A 20,154-nucleotide genomic window follows, 5' to 3' on the forward strand; every position below is an offset into this window, starting at 1 on the left:
GCGTCCGAAATGGCCCCCTGTTCCCTATTATAGTGCACTACTTTTGACCAGTACCCATAGGACCGGCTCATAGGGACCTGGTCAAAAGTAGTGCACTATATAGGGAACAGGATGCCATTTATAGCACGGTCAGTGTAAGAAAACCTCAAAGAAAAACTCCAAACTGCTCATATCTTTAATTAATATGCGAAAAGCTTCACTCTTTTTTGATCTGGGGGTATGTATAAAGGGGACTTAGTAATTGCTCTAAGAACATGGAAGGCTACATAGGGAGCCAGAGATTTGCCTGCAAGGTAATCGAGGGGCAGGAATGCACGGCTGGGAATATGGTGTTCCTGGTTTCTTCCCTCTAGAATCTCTTGCCTCTGTAGTTAATAAGTGCTACTGGTTCTTAACTTTTTCCTGCCCAGAACGCTCCCGGAACAATCCGTTAGCGTCACAGAGTTGTAGCGCAGTCACATAGAGCAGAGTGGATGAGTTACACGTTATAAGTGTGTGCGTGTGTGTGTGTGTAGGTCTGTGTGGTTGTGTGTGTAAGTCACAAAATCAGCTTCGGCTGGGGCTCAAACAGAGTTTTTGTACATCCACATGTTTACGAACACCAAACAAGTACTTCACTGCATATCAAGCTAAATTAGCCCAAGTGGCTATCTAACCTCTTTCTTGCCTTCTGAACATGGTTGTTGTGAACCACCATTGCCAACCCTGACTTATGGGGGGAAGCTGGCTGTGCTATGCTCAGGGAGACTCACCGGTGGGGGGCAGAGCGAGATCCAGGCTGGGGCCCTGGGCTGGGGCTTTGGAGCTGCTGTGGAGGGACCAATGGAGAGGGGCGCTGAGGTCGTGAGTCCAGCCACACAGACCCTGCTCAAGGTCACACACACCACCCATTGACGGAGGGGAGGAGCTAGCTCCTGGAGAGAAAGGGTGGGAGAGGGACAGAGAAAGACACAGAGAGAGAGAGAGAGAGAGAGAGAGAGACATCAACCATCAAACATTCTACAATATTATACAAACATAAAGTTTGCAACATTTCCACACAGTATGCTTACAGACACTCACCTCTGCCCGACCGCTGGGCAGTGCTGCTCTCCATTGGACCAGACAAAGTCGGTGTGGCTGTGTCAGCCAGCGTGCTGGTTTCTATGGAGGCACAACACATAAGTGTTGTCAGTTACATCCAAGATGCTCAAAATGAAACATACTCAATGAAACAACATCGTATTGTGAATGTGACCGCAGCTTTCTGACTAATCAACAGTTTGCCCATGAATACAATTTCTCAATCTCTGCTTCTCACAGAATCTCTGCTTCTCTCAATCTCTGCTTCTCACAGACTGCTTCTCACAGACTAGTGCTTACTCCACACACCTAAATGAGAGTCTGAGGTCATCTCCAATGCTCCTTCCCTCCCTCCCGTCCTCCCTCCCTCCCCCTCCCAGACGAGGTGACAGGCTGAGCCAGGCGGTGATAGCCCAGTCATGTTGTGTCTCTTAGCCCCGACATCTCCCTCCCTCCATGGGTCTCGATCGTCTCCACTGTCTCCACCTCCATCCACAGCCCAGTCAGACCAGTGGCTGGGGCCCTGTCAGGACAGGCCAGACACCACTGGCTCCATGGGGGATGAATGGGCCTAGCTAGTTCACCCTCGAATGGATGATCACACACACACACACACACGAGCAAGCGCGTACACACACACACACGGATGCATGCGAGTGCGAGTGCACACACACACACACACACACACACTCCTTCCAGCAGCACATGGTCTACAGACTGCATTAGGAATGTTATCGGCGATAAGTGGCCATTCTATTGGGACCAGATGGGACAACCCTGGCTCCGTTATGCAATGACAGACGGAAAGGTTTGGGTCATCTCTGCATTCTAACCACAATCTAACCAAGGTCCTAATCATATTATCATACACCCATGGCCCCATATATCGCATCATGGGAATTTGTGGAAACTCTGTTCCAGGCTCCGTTCCAAAAGTTTGGGAACCACTGCCTCAGAGTATACTTGTGCTTTCTGATAATTTCTATGTCAAAATCTGTATCAATTATTTTCCCCCCAAGCATTCATACTTTCCCCAAGATGTCCTTTAGGAGAGTGCAATGACTGGAGAGACACACCAAACTCGAACATCTGGAAAGCAAGACTGCTAGTGCAGAATCTGGATGCATCTGCAGTCCAAAGACATAGCTGCTAGATAATAGCTACATCAGTGTAATGATGCTTCCTGGGCATGGCTAGCACCGTTAGCGTTGAGCGGGCGTTTGAGAAGCACAGACGACAACAAACATGGAGGGAAGTTGATTACGTTGTCCATATTAGGACAGATTGAAACGAGTCCTGCTGGGACTGAGGCTGTCCTAATATGGACACCATAGTTGATTGATCCCTTTGACATTTTACCGTGACACAACTGCTTGTGAGGAAAAAATGAAACGGATGAAATGAATGAAACGTACACAGCCGGACGTCTGGCGCTGTGGAAAAACACAGCTAAAATAGCGCTACATGAAAGAATAGTGCCCAGCTGTTGAGGTCTCTGACTGCGTGACATTAGCCTAACGTTAATGTCACACCCTTTACTGAGGCAATTAGTTGGCCGATCAGATTTTAATCACCAAGGAGCTATGGGGACCCCACCGGAAATACGTTAACCCCCTACTCCTCCCTAACCTTTTTCACATCCGAGGACCGTGTATCCTGTTATTTTATCCCCCTTAGCGCAAGCCATTCGTACAAGCCATTGCATCTCCGTGCTTTCAAAGGTCAGGCCTTGTCACAGTGGAAACAGATTGACCTTTGTGGGGTGTGACAGGGGTGTGTGTGTGTGTGTCTCTCTGTGTCTGCGTGTATGACAGAGGTGTCAGGGGTAACGGGAGAGAGACGAGGAGCTATGACCTGCCTGCCTCTCCCCGAGGGCTCTCCACTCCTTGACATGTGTGAGGACACAGCTACAGAGCTGCGTCGAGAGGCCGGCCTTTATACAGTATCACTGTTCCTTTCTCCTTGCGCAGAAGGCCTCCTCGTGCAGGAGGGCCTTCTCGTGCATCAGAAGCAGGAGAAGGACTAGCCATGCAGGGAGAGGATCCCCTCATTCAGGAGAAGGCCTCCTTATTCAGGTAGAGCGTCCCCTCATGCATCAGAAGGCCTCATGCATCAGAAGGCCTCCTCATTCAGGGAGAGGGACCCTCGTGCAGGAACAGCCCCTGTGATTTGTCACATGCACCGAATACAACAGGTATTTCAGGTATTTCACCTTACAGTGAAATGCTTACTTACAAGCCCTTAACCAACAATGCTTTAAGAAGTTTTATAAGAAAAAAGTGTTAAGTAAAAAAATATATATATAAGTAACAAATAATTAAACATTATTAGTAAAATAACAATAGAGAGGCTATATACAGGGGGTACCGATACAGAGTCAATGTGCAGTCGAGGAGAATGAGGCCTGCACCTCAGACCGGAAAGGAGTACAGGGCTCATATGTACAGTATCAAGTGTCTTATAGTAGGAAGACTGTTTTTTTAGGATCGACTCAGCCCTCTATCTATGTTATGTCATCTACTGTGATCTAAAAACGCAAAACCGATCCTAAATCAGAAGTCCTACACTGAGACGCTTGATACAAGCGGCACCAGGGGAACTGTCATGTTTCAGAGAATACAGTGAACAGCGCTCCACCCCTTCCCCTTGCTCACTGTTCTCGAACCCCCCAAGCCCCCTACTCCGCTCCTTCTCTTCTGGAAAACAGCCATATCTCTCGCTGAACAATCTGACTCAACAAAATTTGAGCAAGAAAAAAATGTCAATTATGTAAAGAGCCTCTGTAAAACTCACAAACACACACACCCGCCCGCCCACACATTAAACCAGCGCAATTGTCAAACGCACGTTCCTTTGCAAGTTCGACCTGTTAAAGCCGGCGCTTTTCTATTTTCAAACCCTGGATTGGTAATTTACCTGTTTTTTGAGTTTGCTTGTGCTGAGGTGGGAGGGGTGTTAATATTTTAGCTGTGTCCTTAAAAACGTGCGCCAAAGTGCCAATTTCAGGCAGCGCTCGTGAGGATATTTAAGACCAACCAAAAACTGGTTTTAGCAATAAGACAGCAGAAGTGCAGCCTTTCCAGCCATGATGTACAGTACCCATATGCACATGGAACAAGAGAACAAGAGATAGACACAAAAACGTTTTTTCCCCCCATTTATTTGTATTATTATTAAAAACCAAGCATAGTCTCCCCTGCAGTCAATGAAAGCAAGTTTTTTTTTGTACTGCTCAATGCATTTTTTTGTCCTGCCCAATGCATTTTTTTGTCCTGCCCAATGCATTTTTTTGTCCTGCCCAATGCATTTTTTTGTCCTGCCCAATGCATTTTTTTGTCCTGCCCAATACATTTTTTTGTCCTGCCCAATGCATTTTTTTGTCCTGCTCAATGCATTTTTTTGTCCTGCCCAATGCATTTTTTTGTCCTGCCCAATGCATTTTTTTGTCCTGCCCAATGCATTTTTTTGTCCTGCCCAATGCATTTTTTTGTCCTGCCCAATGCATTTTTTTGTCCTGCCCAATGCATTTTTTTGTCCTGCCCAATGCATTTTTTTGTCCTGCCCAATGCATTTTTTTGTCCTGCTCAATGCATTTTTTTGTCCTGCTCAATGCATTTTTTTGTCCTGCTCAATGCATTTTTTTGTCCTGCTCAATGCATTTTTTTGTCCTGCCCAATGCATTTTTTTGTCCTACTCAATGCATTTTTTTGTCCTGCTCAATGCATTTTTTTGTCCTGCTCAATGCATTTTTTTGTCCTGCTCAATGCATTTTTTTGTCCTGCCCAATGCATTTTTTTGTCCTGCTCAATGCATTTTTTTGTCCTGCTCAATGCATTTTTTTGTCCTGCTCAATGTGTTTTTTTGTACTGCTCAATGCATTTTTTTGTCCTGCTCAATGCATTTTTTTGTCCTGCTCAATGCATTTTTTTGTCCTGCTCAATGCATTTTTTTGTTCTGCTCAGTGCGTTTTTTTGTCCTGCTCAATGTGTTTTTTTGTTCTGCTCAATGTGTTTTTTTGTCCTGCTCAATGCATTTTTTTGTTCTGCTCAATGTGTTTTTTTGTCCTGCTCAATGCATTTTTTTGTCCTGCTCAATGCATTTTTTGGTCCTACTCAATGCATTTTTTTGTCCTACTCAATGCATTTTTTTGTCCTGCTCAATGCATTTTTTTGTCCTGCTCAATGCATTTTTTTGTCCTACTCAATGCATTTTTTTGTCTTGCTCAATGCATTTTTTTGTCTTGCTCAATGCATTTTTTTGTCCTACTCAATGCATTTTTTTGTCCTGCCCAATGCATTTTTTTGTCCTGCCCAATGCATTTTTTTGTCCTGCTCAATGCATTTTTTTGTCCTGCTCAATCCATCCGCTCACTTTGAAATAAATCTTAAATCACCAAAGCTTTATTAAAACATCAAGTTTGAGAGCAGCAAAAACAGTGAGCAGACATCTCCTTTCTATCTATGTACTATTGTACATTATCTTAGCCAGCTCCTGTTATTGTTTTGGATGTGCGTAAACACCCCTCCACGCAGGCTACATGCCCAACATGGAAAGATAGATTATTTAAAGGTTATATTATATATAGGTTCCTGTAACAATAGGTTGTTTTCTGTTTAGTTTGATTAAAAAACAAGCCCTTATAGGCTTACCTTACCCTACTATAACGAAAGCTGGTTCAACAGCAATGTGTCTGGTGTCTTTCTTATCCTGGCCATGCATTAGCCAAAAAGGCTATCCATAAAAGGTTTCCAAATGTTGTTATTTAACCTTTATTTAACTAGGCAAGTCAGTTAAGAACAAAATCTTATTTACAATGTCGGCCTACATTGCTGTTTCGTTGTAGTAGGGTAAGGGTAGCCTACACTGGCTTGTTTTTGAATCAAACAAAACAGAAAACAAGCAATTGTTACATGAACCTTCGGACTATATAATCTATCTTTCCATGATGGGCATATAGCCTTCGTGGACGGTTAACTGCCTTGTTCAGGGGCAGAATAACAGATTGTCAGCTCGGGGATTTGATCCAGCAACCTTTCGGTTAATGGCCCAACGTTTTAACCGCTAGGCTACCTGCCGCCCCTGAAATGTTGCACTCTTAGTCGTCATGCGTTTGCATTATACCCAATTCACATAGGCCTACCTGCAGTGCACAGGCAACTCTATTCGGCTGGTATACGTCCCCATTCCAAAGAGCACATCTTGTCCAGTTAGCAAAGACGCACTCCTCCAAACATATTCAACTGATTCAGTCCTGTAACGCCATATCAACGGTAGGCCCAGGCTACATGTGGCTTATTGAGAACGTGCCTTACACATACAAGACAATTCACAGGAGCCTAGTATTACTATTTATTTGAAGTGCGATGCGTAAAGGCCTTTATTCATTGACGCCAATTACAACAATTATGACTGTCAACACTCCAAACATATTGAGCAAACACCAGCTGTTTTTTTTTTTGTTTTTTTTACTGTACTCATTACTGGAGCCTATGCTATTCAATCCACAATGGACTCGGAATAATAATACTCCGTGCCACCAGCCTAATTGTAGTCGATGACTACGCAACCTGAGGCAACAGCATGCAGGATTAAGCCATGAAATGTGTTGACAGGCCAATTTATTTATTCATCAAAACCCAGAATGTCATTAATATTTGTCATAAATTCATAATTAATAGACAAAATATGTCCAACTTTTTTGTGAGGTGTATACTCTTGTTTCAAAGTAGATTTGTTTAAGATTACAGAGAAGCACTCTGTGTGACCCTAATTTAGCCCACTGCAGTAAAAGGTTAAAATAGAGCCCAATATGTCCTTGAAGACTGTAAAACAAAGCCTAAGAGAAACCTCCGAAGTTGATCTTGAAAGAAGGCAGAAAGAGATATCCAGGCAGAGTTGTGTCCAAGGCATGTGTGTGTGTGTGTGTGTGTGTGTGTGTGTGTGTGTGTGTGTGTGTGTGTGTGTGTGTGCATATGTGTGTGAGGTGTGTGTGTGTATGTGTGTGTGTATCTGTGTGTGCATAAGTGTGTATGTGTGTGAGGTGTGTGTGTAAGAAATGAGACCAAAGAGCCTGGAATGGACAGCAGAAAACAGAGAGGGGGAGTGTGTGATGAGAAACAGCAGAGGAGAGTGGAGGAAATAGGAAGAACAAAAACATTTACAGACCCACGCACTATGCCTAAGGGTGGGAACAGAGAGAGGAGAGGAGAGAACAGAGCCATGTGTGGGATTTAACAGTGAGAGAGAGAGAGACAGAGAGACAGAGAGAGACAGAGACAGAGAGAGACAGATAGACAGAGAGAGGAGAGGAGAGAACAGAGCCATGTGTGGGATTTAACAGTGAGAGAGAGAGAGAGAGAGAGAGAGAGAGAGAGAGAGAGAGAGAGAGAGAGAGAGAGAGAGAGAGAGAGAGGGAGAGAGAGAGAGAGAGAGACAGAGAGAGGAGAGGAGAGAACAGAGCCATGTGTGGGATTTAACAGTGAGAGAGAGAGAGACCAGAGAGAGACAGATAGACAGAGAGACAGAGAGAGAGAGATACAGAGCGAGGAGAGAAAGAGAGAGAATAAGAGCGAGAATGAGAAAGAGAGGTGGTGGGAGAAAAAAGGAGGGGTGACAAAAGATTTACAATCCTCCCTCCTGTGTTACGAGGCATAGCACTCCAACCCTCCCGCACTGTGAACACTTGTGGACCAAATGCTCTGTTGAACACCAGTGTGGTGTTAAACTACTCCATCTCTCTGGGATGTCCTCCATGTCCAATAAAGAGGAGCCTGTGACGGATTGCTTTAACACGGGGCTTTCACCTGGTCTCAATGCCTTTTACATGTGGCAGGGTTAACACCGGGATGGCTGTGGCCTCAAGGTGAAGGGTTGCCGGTTTGAATCCCAGGGCCTGTGTGTAGACCCCACTGGGGACAGCAGCAGGAAGCGATGGGGCGAGGAGGAAGTGACATAGGACAGCAAGGAGAGAGAGATGTAGGGAGGAGAGGAATGCAGCTCATTTGTCAGTCAGTCATGTAGGCCAATCATGGGTGTGGTACTGAGGGTCCCTAACAAAGGGCACTAGCCTGTTATTCTGACGGAGAGAGAGCGTGTGTGTGTTTGTGTCCTCTTGTTCTATGTTAACGGAGGATTCTGGTCTTGTTTCTCCTCTCTAATGGCATAGTGAGTGAGTCAGAGAGGAGTGGGATGAAATATTAAGAGGTCCACATCCTCCTTACACCACCGAACAGGGCTGTGTTCCTTACGCACAGACGCACACGCACCCATGCACGCATACACACAAGCTCTCCCCTAACACTGATTACAGTGTGTAGGTGTAGGTGTTGAGAATTCAGCGCAGACGTCCTGTGTAGGCCCATTAGGAGCCATTATAGTGTCTGTCTGTGTGTGTTTATGCGTATGTGTTGAACATCCTAGTCAGGGTGGGAACAGAGAGAGGGGCCTAGAACCAGCTCAGGGGTGTGTGTGTGTGTGTGTGTGTGTGTGTGTGTGTGTGTGTAGGTGTTGAGCCCACTGTCTGTCTGGTGCTGTAGCTCAGGTGTCCTGGTGCTGTAGCTCAGGTGTCCCCAGTGGGAGTAGTGAGCAGTGAGAGGCCAGATGTGTCTACTACCTCACATCTGGATAGCAGACCATACAGTGTGTGCGTGCATGGTACCCTTGGGACAGATTGCTCAAAACCCGTCCAACCCTTTCTCCACTCCCTGTAACTTTAACCTTCACTCTTTCCAAGACTCCCCTGATTTTTCCACTTCCACTTGCTTTCCAACTCCCTAATCGTGTATCCAGTAGACTCACAGATGATATATAGTACGCGCACGCCCACACACTTTTTAAAAATATACCCAAACCGTTCAAAAGTTTGGGGTCACTTAGAATAGTCCTTGATATTGAAAGAAAAGCTTGTTTTTCTGTCCATTAAAATAACATCAGATTGATCAGAAATACAGTGTAGACATTGTTCATGTTGTAAATGACTATTGTAGCTGGAAACAGCTGATTAAAGAAGCAATAAAACTGGCCATCTTTAGACTAGTTGAGTATCTGGAGCATCAGCATTTGTGGGTTCGATTACAGGCTCAAAATGTCCAGAAACAAACACCTTTCTTCTGAAACTCGTCAGTCTATTCTTGTTCAGAGAAATGAAGGCTATTCCATGCGAGAAATTGCCAAGAAACTGAAGATCTCATACAACGCTCTGTACTACTCCCTTCACAGAACAGTGCAAACTGGCTCTAACCAGAATAGAGGACATTTCTAAAGTGACCCCAAACTTTTGAACGGTAGTGCATATTTGTAGGATATTTTGGCAGTTATGAAATGACAGAGAGGAGAAACAGATTGAATGTTTGGAGCGGGGATGGAACTCCGGTCTCTGGTGGGGAGAGGAGTGTGCATGTGTCTAAGCTGAGAATGTTAATAGAATACCACGGGCTTACCTGGCACGTCACAGCCCAATATTTCTACTCTCATCCCGATCCCGGCAGGAGACCACCTCTCTGGATAGATCCTGATGAACTGGGCCAGGGTCTCCTCAAAACGCCGTAGCTCAGGGGTGTCGTAGTGGGTATTCCCCTCAAATATCTGCAACACACACACAGAAATAAAGCAGAAATATTGAAATGTACTGTGGCAAAAATCTTTATGTAGATTATTTAAAATGAGTATAATCATACTTTACACTGACACGCACGCACACACAACCCCAACATCACCCCCACACATGTCCCCTCCCCCACACCCACCTTGGGCAGGCTGGTCTTGCTGTCCATAACGAACCCCCAGTCCTTCCCGTCTAGACTGTGAGCCACGCGGTACTTCCTCACAAAGGCCCTGTTGTCCGTATTACTTGTCCCCTCTCCGCCCCTCGCCCCCTGGGTAATAATCCCCCCGACAGTCTTGGGGACACCCAGGTCCACTTGGAGCCACTCCTCCCCAGCCAGGGGCTGAGCGGGGCCGGGGAACCAGCCTGAGTGGCTGCCCACCAGGCGGGCATTCCCAGGGGACCACAGCATGTCTCGAGCTGACGAGGCTGAGATCTGGGCATCGGGGAGCAGGCCAGAGAGGAGGCCCTGCATCTCTGAACACGGAGCATCTGAAGTTAGGGAAGAAGATGGGTGGGGAGAGGGATGGGGAAGGGAGGGGGAGTGGGAAGGGAAATTATTCATCAAAATCCCCTTTATTGGGTAAATGTCATACATTACACAAAACTATCACATTTCAACCCTCACATATTATCTGTAAAAGAAGCAACGAGAGAGAAGGAGGGAGAGAAGGGGAGGGGTTACAGGAGATGATACAGGAGGAAGAGAGAGAGATGGAACTAGGAGAGAGAAGAAAGAAAGATTGAGGGAGAATGGTAGAGAGAGAGAGAAAGAGGACGGTAGAGGAGATTAGCGAGGAAGAGACCGAGGGAGAAACAGGGGAGAGAAGACCAGAGACAAGACGAGACAGGGGGAGTGAGACCGAGAGAGGAGAGAGAGAGAGGAGGAGAGAGAGTGAGGTGGAGAAGAGAGGAGAGAGAGAGAGGAGGAGAAGAGAGGAGAGAGAGAGAGGAGGAGAAGAGAGGAGAGAGAGAGAGGAGGAGAAGAGAGGAGAGATAGTGAGGAGGAGAAGAGAGGAGAGAGAGAGGAGGAGAAGAGAGGAGAGAGAGAGAGGAGAGAGAGAGAGGAGGAGAAGAGAGGAGAGAGAGTGAGGTGGAGAAGAGAGGAGAGAGAGTGAAGAGGAGAAGAGAGGAGAGAGAGAGGAGGAAAAGAGAGGAGAGAGAGTGAGGAGGAGAAGAGAGGAGAGAGAGAGAGGAGGAGAAGAGAGGAGAGAGAGAGAGGAGGAGAAGAGAGGAGAGAGAGTGAGGTGGAGAAGAGAGGAGAGAGAGTGAGGAGGAGAAGAGAGGAGAGAGAGTGAGGAGAGAGAGAGAGGAGGAGAAGAGAGGAGAGCATTAGTAGGGTTGACGGTTTAAGAGCACACAGATCAAAGTTTCATGCTGTTATCTCACAGCACTAGCAATGAATGTAAATTATGGATAAATGGCAACAGAAATGCATGTGTGTGTGTGTGTGTGTGTGTGTGTGTGTGACTGTGCGTATCGACGTGAGGTCATCGTGCTTGTCTTCAAGTGACTATGTGTGTACCTGAACGGTGAGAGCCAGTCTAACATGCACTTGCAATACTAGCTAATGAGTGGTACTCTCTCTCCCCCTGTGAATCACAGTTCAAGATTTACAAGTGAACAAGAGTGTCATGAATGATTGATTGTGACCCATTCTTGTGACATACTGCATCTGCGAGATTGTAGGGGTTGAGAGAAAGTAGGTTGATAGGGAAAAGGAGGGAAAAGACGAATGCGGAGGAGGAAGTGATTGGAGACGTGCTGGCTGAGAACAGAGTAAAACTTTGATTAGACTAATGCTCTGGTTGCTGTCGGAAGTTCTTATGTTTGCGTGTGTGAGTGTGTGTGTGTGTGTGTGTGCTCATGTTACTGCGTAGTTAATGCATGAACTGGCTGGCATTTCTTCTAAGGGGATATTTTAAGTTTCTTCACTGACAGAGCAGGAGATGCCGGAACACATTTTGTCTCTCAAAAATACTCTGTTTTGACGTGGAGTGGGACAGAGGACATAATGTAAAGGATGCTTCAAGTATCTAATGCAAAATAACTGAAACACCTGTTTCCCCGTGGCTCCCTCTCACACACACCTATGATCTGGCAGCCGTAGAGCTCGAAGCGCAGGGCAATGCCGTTCTTCCAGACCTGAGGTCGGATGCGTACGAAGCGGGCTAAGACGGGCTGGGGTACGCGGTTCAACACCACCTCATATGGGTCTGTGTTAGCATGGAACACCTGGAGAACACACACAGAGGGGTATATGGTTAGACGCTTATACCAATCAAAAGATACCACACACATTTTATACCACACACACACGCGCGCACACACACGCACACGCGCGCGCACACACACACACCAGCAGTGCTAGGGCACGGTGTTGAAGATGGCCACACACCGACAGAAGTGGATAGCCTTTGTTGCTGCTCGATGCATCAGCCGGTGCGAAGGGGATGAGTGAGTGACACAGTGAAAGGAGAGGATTGCTGTGGATAAGAGCATCTGCTAAATTACCAACATGTAAATGTCAATGAAATCTGCAGGTGCGTGGAGCTATGAGCTGTGCGTGTCAACAAGAGGGGATTTTTGTCCTCACATTCCAAACAATAATCTTGGGACTTTATTTTTTTACCAAAAGTGAAAAAGTGTGCGAGCAAGTTTTCAGTTCTCTCTTCCTCGCAATCTCTCTCTACCACAAACATCCATAGCCCGCAGTGTGAGTCTCGCTTCGCTGCACACACACAGAGCCCCAGCTAAGCACAGACAACCTAAACACAGATCCAATGACACCCACCCAGCTGTCTGTCTGTGTTTGTGGGGCAAACGGTGAGGGATGGTAGGGGTTTGGAAGGGCAGACACACACACGCTAAGAACACACACACATCCCAAACACACACTCCCCTTCCCCCACCGTACACACATACTACCACCCTGGGGGGACTGAACAGTGGACAGAAATGCTTGATGGACATGACAGGGCAAGGTCGGACAGGATTGGGCGTTCTGTAACAATAACAGGAAGTCTCCGCAGGAGGGCAGGACAAGACCAAGGACTATTTCCTGTGGCATCCGTCCTGAACGTCCACCCCACTCCTTACACCTCCCTTCCTCTCTTGACCCCTCAGGGAGCGAGGTTAGAGGTCAGAGGGTAAATGTGACTCAAGGAGAGGAGCCTCTCCCTTGTTTAGGGGAAGGACACAGACAGATAACAGACGTCCCCTCATGCCCGTGGGAGGAACCAATGGTGAGAGACGTCTGATCCACCTCATGTCCTATCCCTCTATCCAGTCTGGAGGTCTTCCACCAACCACACCCCATCAAAACATCTCTCTCTCTCTACTCTCTCTCCATTCTCTGTTCTACTCCCCCTCTCTCTCTCTCCAGTGAGGCTCATTGCCAGTCTGAAACCACAGAGAGACACAGGAAACAACGAGACCGTCCTCTGGGGTGCGATAACACACCCAGACACACCCCCCCCCCCCCCCCCCCCCCCCCCCCACCCCGTTTGGACCGTCCAACTCCAGATATAAGAGGAACTCAGAATAAGAAAGGACCACAGGCCAAAGCTTAATATCAGTTAAAGCAGACACTGTCTGTGTTCCAAATGGGACTCTATGTCCTATGTAGTGCACTACATTTGACCAGGGCCCTACAAAGACAATAGAGTACCATTTGGGACACAGACACTGTAGAAACGTGTATTGTGGCCTAAAATGCACCAGATTGACAGCCAGGGAGAATCGTTACACCAACTGACCACAGAGGGCGCCAGAGCTAGAGGTTTTAATAAGGCTTATTTAAAGCAAAGTTTTTGCATGAAATGCCGGCCTATTGTCATATGCAATGTAGGCCTCTAGTCAAATACTTGAATGTGCCTTCAATGCGTCTCTTTCGCTCTTCTCCTTTGTGTCTGTGTCTATGGTAATTCTCTCACTTTCCCTCTCTCTCTTTCACTCTCTATATCCTTCCTCGTCTTTTCTTCTCTCTGACTTAATTTGTATTATATTTTCCTCTCCTCTCTTCTCTCCTCTCTATGTATCGGAGGCTATAATAATTCTACCAACCTTTCCTTCACTCTCTCTTCCTCTTCCTCACTACAGTCTTTCCACTCTCTTCCGATCTTCCTCTCCCTGTGTCCGAGGCCACTCTGTCCCCCGGTATTTTGATTGGCCCTGTGCACTGTGTATGCTCATACCCATGTGTGTTAGCCTAACACCCATGAGTCCAAACCACAAACCGCCCTCCACAAGTGAACATAGCCAGTTCTCACCTGCTGCCAGATGGTATAGAGATAATGTCACTTATCTTTAAACGGCCCAAACTACATTTTAGAACTCCATTTTGTGATGTCAGACACATTCAATATAACTTTGTTTAGGGGGGGGAGAAGGAGAGTCGTGCTGCAGACATCCCCAGTCCCCTCTGTTTCCTCTTCCTCTCTCTAGTTACATCCTTACCCCTGACCTCAATTACCCTATCAGCAGGGTCAAAGGTCATTCCGCTCATTAGACACCTGGACATTTGCTGGAAACAGGAGAAGGGTCATAAAGTTGTGTGTGTGGGTTAGAGTTGATGTTTGGGTATATGAGTGTGCATGAGTTTTTGTTAGAGCATGTGTACGCTCTATGTACATCATATGTGTTCATGCAAATTGCATGAGTGTGTTATTGTATGTGATGGTATGGGATGTCCCATTGTTGCTCTGGCAGACTGTGGGTGTCATTCAGGCAGTCGTCTGGGCAAACCTTGTAATCTGCCTGACGATGGGAAGGAATAGGGGGGGGGGGGGGGTAGCTCCGCCTCTATACAGCACACAGGGCAAAGCGGGCTAAATAATTAACATTGTCATGTTGTCTCCTCGTGTGGCAGGTCATGAAATTATAACGAACCCCCCAACGAACCCCTTAACCCACCCTACCCTAGCCCTACTGCACCACTTCACACATATACACACCCCGGAACCCCTCCCACATTTATGTGACGGTCAAAAGCCTGGAGCGGATGGACACCGGCGGGACAGAGGCACCACGGATATTTAACTATTGATGATCCTCCGCAGAAGAATGGGGTCACCGCGAAAGAGAAGGAGTGTGTGTGAGTGTGTGCAGAGGAGTGGAAGGAGATAGTGTCAGACTGGGCTGAGTCTCCCAGATGAAAACACTTCTCTAAAAACAAGATGGAGAGAAAACAAAGAATAACAAATGGAGACTTATGAGAGAGAGAGAGAGAGAGAGAGAGCGAGAGAGAGAGAGAGAGAGAGAGAGAGAGAGAAAGAGAGAGAGAGAGAAAGAGAGAGAGAGAGAGAGAGAGAGAGAGAGAGAGAGAGAGAGAGACTCAACTCATTCCAAGATGATCCATTTGCCTTCTCTCTCTGTCCCTGCTGTGTTTCCCTTCAAGCTGATGGCACCACAGGGAGATGTGGCCAAGCTCTGCACAAGACATTCTCTCTCTGTCTTTCTATCCATCCCCCTCCCTCCCTCCCGCCTTCCGTTTCTCGCTCCGTATGAAGATGTTGACAATTGGTTCCAACTGGCTGCTTTCCACTAGTGGCTTGAAGAGGGGGCCAGCAGGGCTGAGGAGTGTGTGTGTGTGTGTGTGTGTGTGTGTCTACATGAGGAGTGCTGAGGTACTCCTTTGAAATGGTCTCCCACCCCTTCACACAGTTGTTTTTGTCAATGTCTCCCACTCTGCCCCACTTCCCTCATTTCTCTCTCATCACACTGCAAGTGTGTGCGTGGGTTAGTGTGTGGGTGAGTGTGTGTGTGTGTGCTAGGTGTATGTGTGTCTACATGCCTATGTGTGTGTGTGTCTATGTGCTTGAGTGTGTAGACATGCCTGCGTATATATGTTTGTGTGTGTGTGTGTGTGTGTCTACGTGCCTGCGTAAATGTGTGTGTTTCTACATTTGAGTGTGTGTGTGTTTGACACAGCTAGTGTGTGTGACTGAGAGTAACAGGGTGTAACTGCGGTGTGGGCTGTTTTTCTCCCAGGTCACAGAGTGGCAGATTTAGCACAGTAAGACAATGCATTTCTGCGAAACACACCATGTCTGTTTATTATTTGGGCTAATGTGATTCCCCCATTCAGTCACAATGTGTGTTTGTGTACGCGAATGTGAATGCATGTGTGTATGTCTTTATGAGTGTATGTGTATGTGAGAGAGCTCTGTCAAGTAACGATGTGCATGTGTGAGTAGCATGATGCCTATTTAATAAATCACACATGCTCCAACAATAAACTGCCAGTCGCTCACAGAGGAAGAGGAATAGCAATTTGGCACAAATGGAACTCTATGCTATGATGCCATTTCAGTCAAAATCATAGACATGGAGTGTATTTACTAGGAACCAAACTGAAGCAAACAGGCTGAAAAGGGGAGGGAGCTAACTGAATTTGTCCAATAAGAATTGCTTATTTTCGATTTTCTGTTTGCTACGGCGTGCACTAATGAATAAGGCCCTGGTGTTACTTGCATGATTCTTCAGATCCGCTTTATGAGAACTGCTGATGTTTCCAACCTTCTGTCGCTCACTACGGAACATTGACTAGAAACCTCCAGCTGCTGTATCCATGTGTCGGCACCCTGCTCCCGCTCATACTTTGACACGCGCGCACACACACACACACACACACACACACACACACACACACACACACACACACACACACAGCTCTGGAAAAAAATTACAAGACATACTGCAAAATGATCCGTTTCTCTGGTTTTACCATTTATAGGTGTGCAGTTGAAAGTCGGAAGTTTACATGCACCTTAGCCAACTACATTTAAACTCAGTTTTTCCACAATTCCTGGAAATGTAACCCTAGTAAAAAATTCCATGTCTTAGGTCAGTTAGGATCACCACTTTATTTCAAGAATGTGAAATGCCAGAATAATAATAGAGAGAGTGGGTCAGAAGTGGGTCAGAAGTTTACATACACTCAATTAATATTTGGCAGTATTGCCTTTAAATGGTTTATCTTGGGGAAAACATTTTGGGTAGCCTTCCACAAGCTTTCCACAATAAGTTGGGTGAATTTTGTCCCATTCCTCCTTACAGAGCTGGCGTAACGGAGTCAGGTTTGTAGACCTCCTTGCTTGCACACGCTTTTCAGTTCTGCCCACTAATTTTCTATAGGATTGAGGTCAGGCCTTTGTGATGGCCACTCCAATACCTTGACTTTGTTGTCCTTAAGCCATTTTGCCACAACTTTGGAAGTGTGCTTGGAAGACCCATTTGAGACCAAGCTTTAACTTCCTGTCTGATGTCATGAGATGTTGCTTCAATATATCCACATATTTTTCCCTCCTCATGATGCCATCTATTTTGTGAAGTGCATCAGTCCCTCCTGCAGCAAATCACCCCCACAACATGATGCTGCCACCCCCGTGCTTCATGGTTGTGATGGTGTTCTTCGGCTTGAAAGCCTCCCCCTTTTTCCTCCAAAACATAATGATGGTCATTATGGCCAAACAGTTCTATTTTTGTTTCATCAGACCAGAGGACATTTCTCCAAAAAGTGCAATCTTTGTCCCCATGTGCAGATGCAAACAGTAGTCTGGCTTTTTTTATGGCGGTTTTGGAGCAGTTGCTTCTTCCTTGCTGAGCGGCCTTTCAGGTTATATTGATATAGGACTCATTTTACTGTGGATATAGATACTTTTGTACCTGTTTCCTCCAGTATCTTCACAAGGTCCTTTGCTGTTGTTCTGGGATTGATTTGCACATTTCGCACCAAAGTACATTCATCTCTAGGAGACAGAACGCGTCTCCTTCCTGAGTGGTATGACGACTGTGTGGTCCCATGGTGTTTATACTTGCGTACTATTGTTTGTACAGATGAACGTGGTACCTTTAGGCGTTTCGAAATTGCTCCCAAGGATGAACCAGACTTTCTGAGGTCTTTCCCATGATGTCAAGCAAAGAGGCACTGAGTTTGAAGGTAGGCCTGGAAATACATCCACAGGTGAGTGGATTATGTCAATTAGCCTATCAGAAGCTTCTAAAGCAATGACATCATTTTTGGGAATTTTCCAAGCTGTTTAAAGGCACAGTCAACTTAGTGTATGTAAACTTCTGACCCACTGGAATTGTGATACAGTGAATTATTAGTGAAATAATCTGTCTGTAAACAATTGTTGGAAAAATGACTTGTGTCTTGCACAAAGTAGATATCCAAACCAACTTGCCAAAACAATCGTTTGTTATCAAGAAATGTGTGGAGTGGTTGGAGAGGCCTACAAGCCACAGTGTCTCACACCCACTGTGAAATTTGGTGGTGGATCGGTGATGATCTGGGGATGCTTCAGCAAGGCTGGAATCGGACAGATTTGTCTTTGTGAAGGATGCATGAATCAAGCCAAGTACAACGGTTGTCCTGGAAGAAAACGTGCTTCCTTCTGCTCTAACAATGCTCCCCAAATCTGAGGATTGGTTTTTCCAGCAGGACAATGCTCCATGCCACACAGCCAGGTCAATCAAGGTGTGGATGGAGGAGCAACAGATCAAGACCCTGTCATGGCCAGCCCAATCTCCACACCTGAACCACATTGAAAACCTCTGGAATGTGATCAAGAGGAAGATGGATGGTCACAAGCCATCAAACAAAGCCGAGCTGCTTGAATTTTTGTGCCAGGAGTGGAGTCACCCAACATCAATGTGAAAGACTGGTGGAGAGCATGCCAAGACGCATGAAAGCTGTGATTGAAAATCAGGGTTATTCCACCAAATATTGATTTCTGAACTCTTCCTAAGTTAGAACATTAGTATTGTGTTGTTTAAAAATGAATATGAACTTTATTTTATTTGCATTATTTGAGATCTGACAACACTGCATCTCCTTTGTTATTTTGACCAGTTGCCATTTTCTGCAAATCAATGCTCTAAATGACAATATTGTTTGGGGGAATTTGGGAGAAATGTTGTCAGTAGTTTATAGAATAAAACAAAAATGTCAATTTTACCCAAACACATACCTATATATAGTAAATACAGAGGAAGTGATCATTTTGCAGTGGTCTCTTCATTTTTTCCAGAGCTGTATAGGCACACATCCTCACACACGCACACACTTCTGCACATAAATAAATACACACGCAGACATGCACAGATTCATAGACAAACACATACTGCAAACACACACACACGCTCAGCAGACGGACAGGAAGTCCCAATCCCTTTACTCATACTGTAGTTGACTTGACGACATATCACCAGTGTGACATGCGCGCGAGCGTGCGCACACACACACACACACACACACACACACACACACACACACACACACACATAACCAGCCCATTAGTTTAGCTAGAAACTAACTGTTAAATGACAATCAGAAGGGCAAATCTCCTTTCATTGCCATGCCCCCCATTGTGTTCCCTGGTTTAAACACTTAAAGGATCTCTAAGGGCTTAGGGCCAGGCTAACTCGGACTCTGTGTGTCTGTCAGACGCCACCATTGTTGGATTAACTGTCACGGAACATACATATGGACAGAGGACCTTCTATCTTGCACGGCTCCAGATAACCCCTGGTCAAAACTCATCTCCAGTCCAGACACCCCGCTCTGAGGTCAGTGGTGGTGTGTGTGCGGGAGGGAGGGTCCAGCTGTTGGGTGTTTTTTTATTTAATTCTAAATCCATTTCCTCAAATAATCGCCTCACAGACATGGTATGCCCCCCACTGTCAACCAAAGCTGAAACAGACAAAGAGGCGCCCCAAAGGGAGAAAGGAGGTTGGGATAAAAAAAGCTGATGACTCTCCCCCTCTCTACAGTCCACGGTGGCTTTAACATAAACTCAGGGGAAAAAAAGAAACGTCCCTTTTTCAGGACCCTGTCATTCAAAGATCATTCGTAAAAATCCAAATAACTTCACACATCTTCATTGTAAAGGGTTTAAACACTGTTTTCCATGCTTGTTCAATGAACCATAAACAATTAATGAACAGGCACCTGTGGAACGGTCGTTAAGACACTAAAAGCTTACATATGGTAGGCAATTAAGGTTTCAGTTCTGAAAACTTAGGACACTAAAGAGGCCTTTCTACTGACTCTGAAAAACACCAAAAGAAAGATGCACAGGGTCCCTGCTCATCTGTGTGAACGTGCCTTAGGCATGCTGCAAGAAGGCATGAGGACTGCAGATGTGAACAGGGCAAGAAATTGCAATGTCCGTACTGCGAGACACCTAAAACAGCGCTACAGGGAGACAGGACGGACAGCTGATCGTCCTCGCAGTGGCAGACCACGTGTAACAACATCTGCACAGGATCGGTACATCCGAACATCACACCTGCGGGACAGGTACAGGATGGCAACAACAACTGCCCGAGTTACACCAGGAACGCACAATCCCTCCATCAGTGCTCAGACTGTCCGCAATAGGCTGAGAGAGGCTGGACCGAGGGTTTGTAGGCCTGTTGTAAAGGCAGGTCCTCACCAGACATCACCGGCAACAACGTCGCCTATGGGCACAAACCCACCGTCG

The 20,154-nt window shown here is 46.2% G+C and overlaps 1 protein-coding gene across 2 annotated transcripts in view; it reads right to left on the reverse strand.

Annotated features, from left to right (window-relative positions):
• The window catches only part of LOC110495961 (neuropilin-2), a 75,160-nt gene that overhangs the window by 14,695 nt on the left and 40,311 nt on the right, over positions 1 to 20,154 (reverse strand). For both annotated transcript variants that reach the window (XM_036952470.1, XM_036952471.1), the window contains exons 8-12: positions 11,755 to 11,899; positions 9,807 to 10,156; positions 9,501 to 9,645; positions 1,063 to 1,143; positions 753 to 914 (exon numbers count right to left, since the gene is read on the reverse strand). In XM_036952470.1, coding sequence (XP_036808365.1) covers positions 753 to 914; positions 1,063 to 1,143; positions 9,501 to 9,645; positions 9,807 to 10,156; positions 11,755 to 11,899 — 883 coding nt within the window. The remainder of the gene's footprint in view (positions 1 to 752; positions 915 to 1,062; positions 1,144 to 9,500; positions 9,646 to 9,806; positions 10,157 to 11,754; positions 11,900 to 20,154) is intronic.

Source organism: Oncorhynchus mykiss, chromosome 18 (assembly GCF_013265735.2).
Source record: "Oncorhynchus mykiss isolate Arlee chromosome 18, USDA_OmykA_1.1, whole genome shotgun sequence".
In the NCBI taxonomy this organism is placed as follows: Eukaryota; Metazoa; Chordata; class Actinopteri; order Salmoniformes; family Salmonidae; genus Oncorhynchus; species Oncorhynchus mykiss.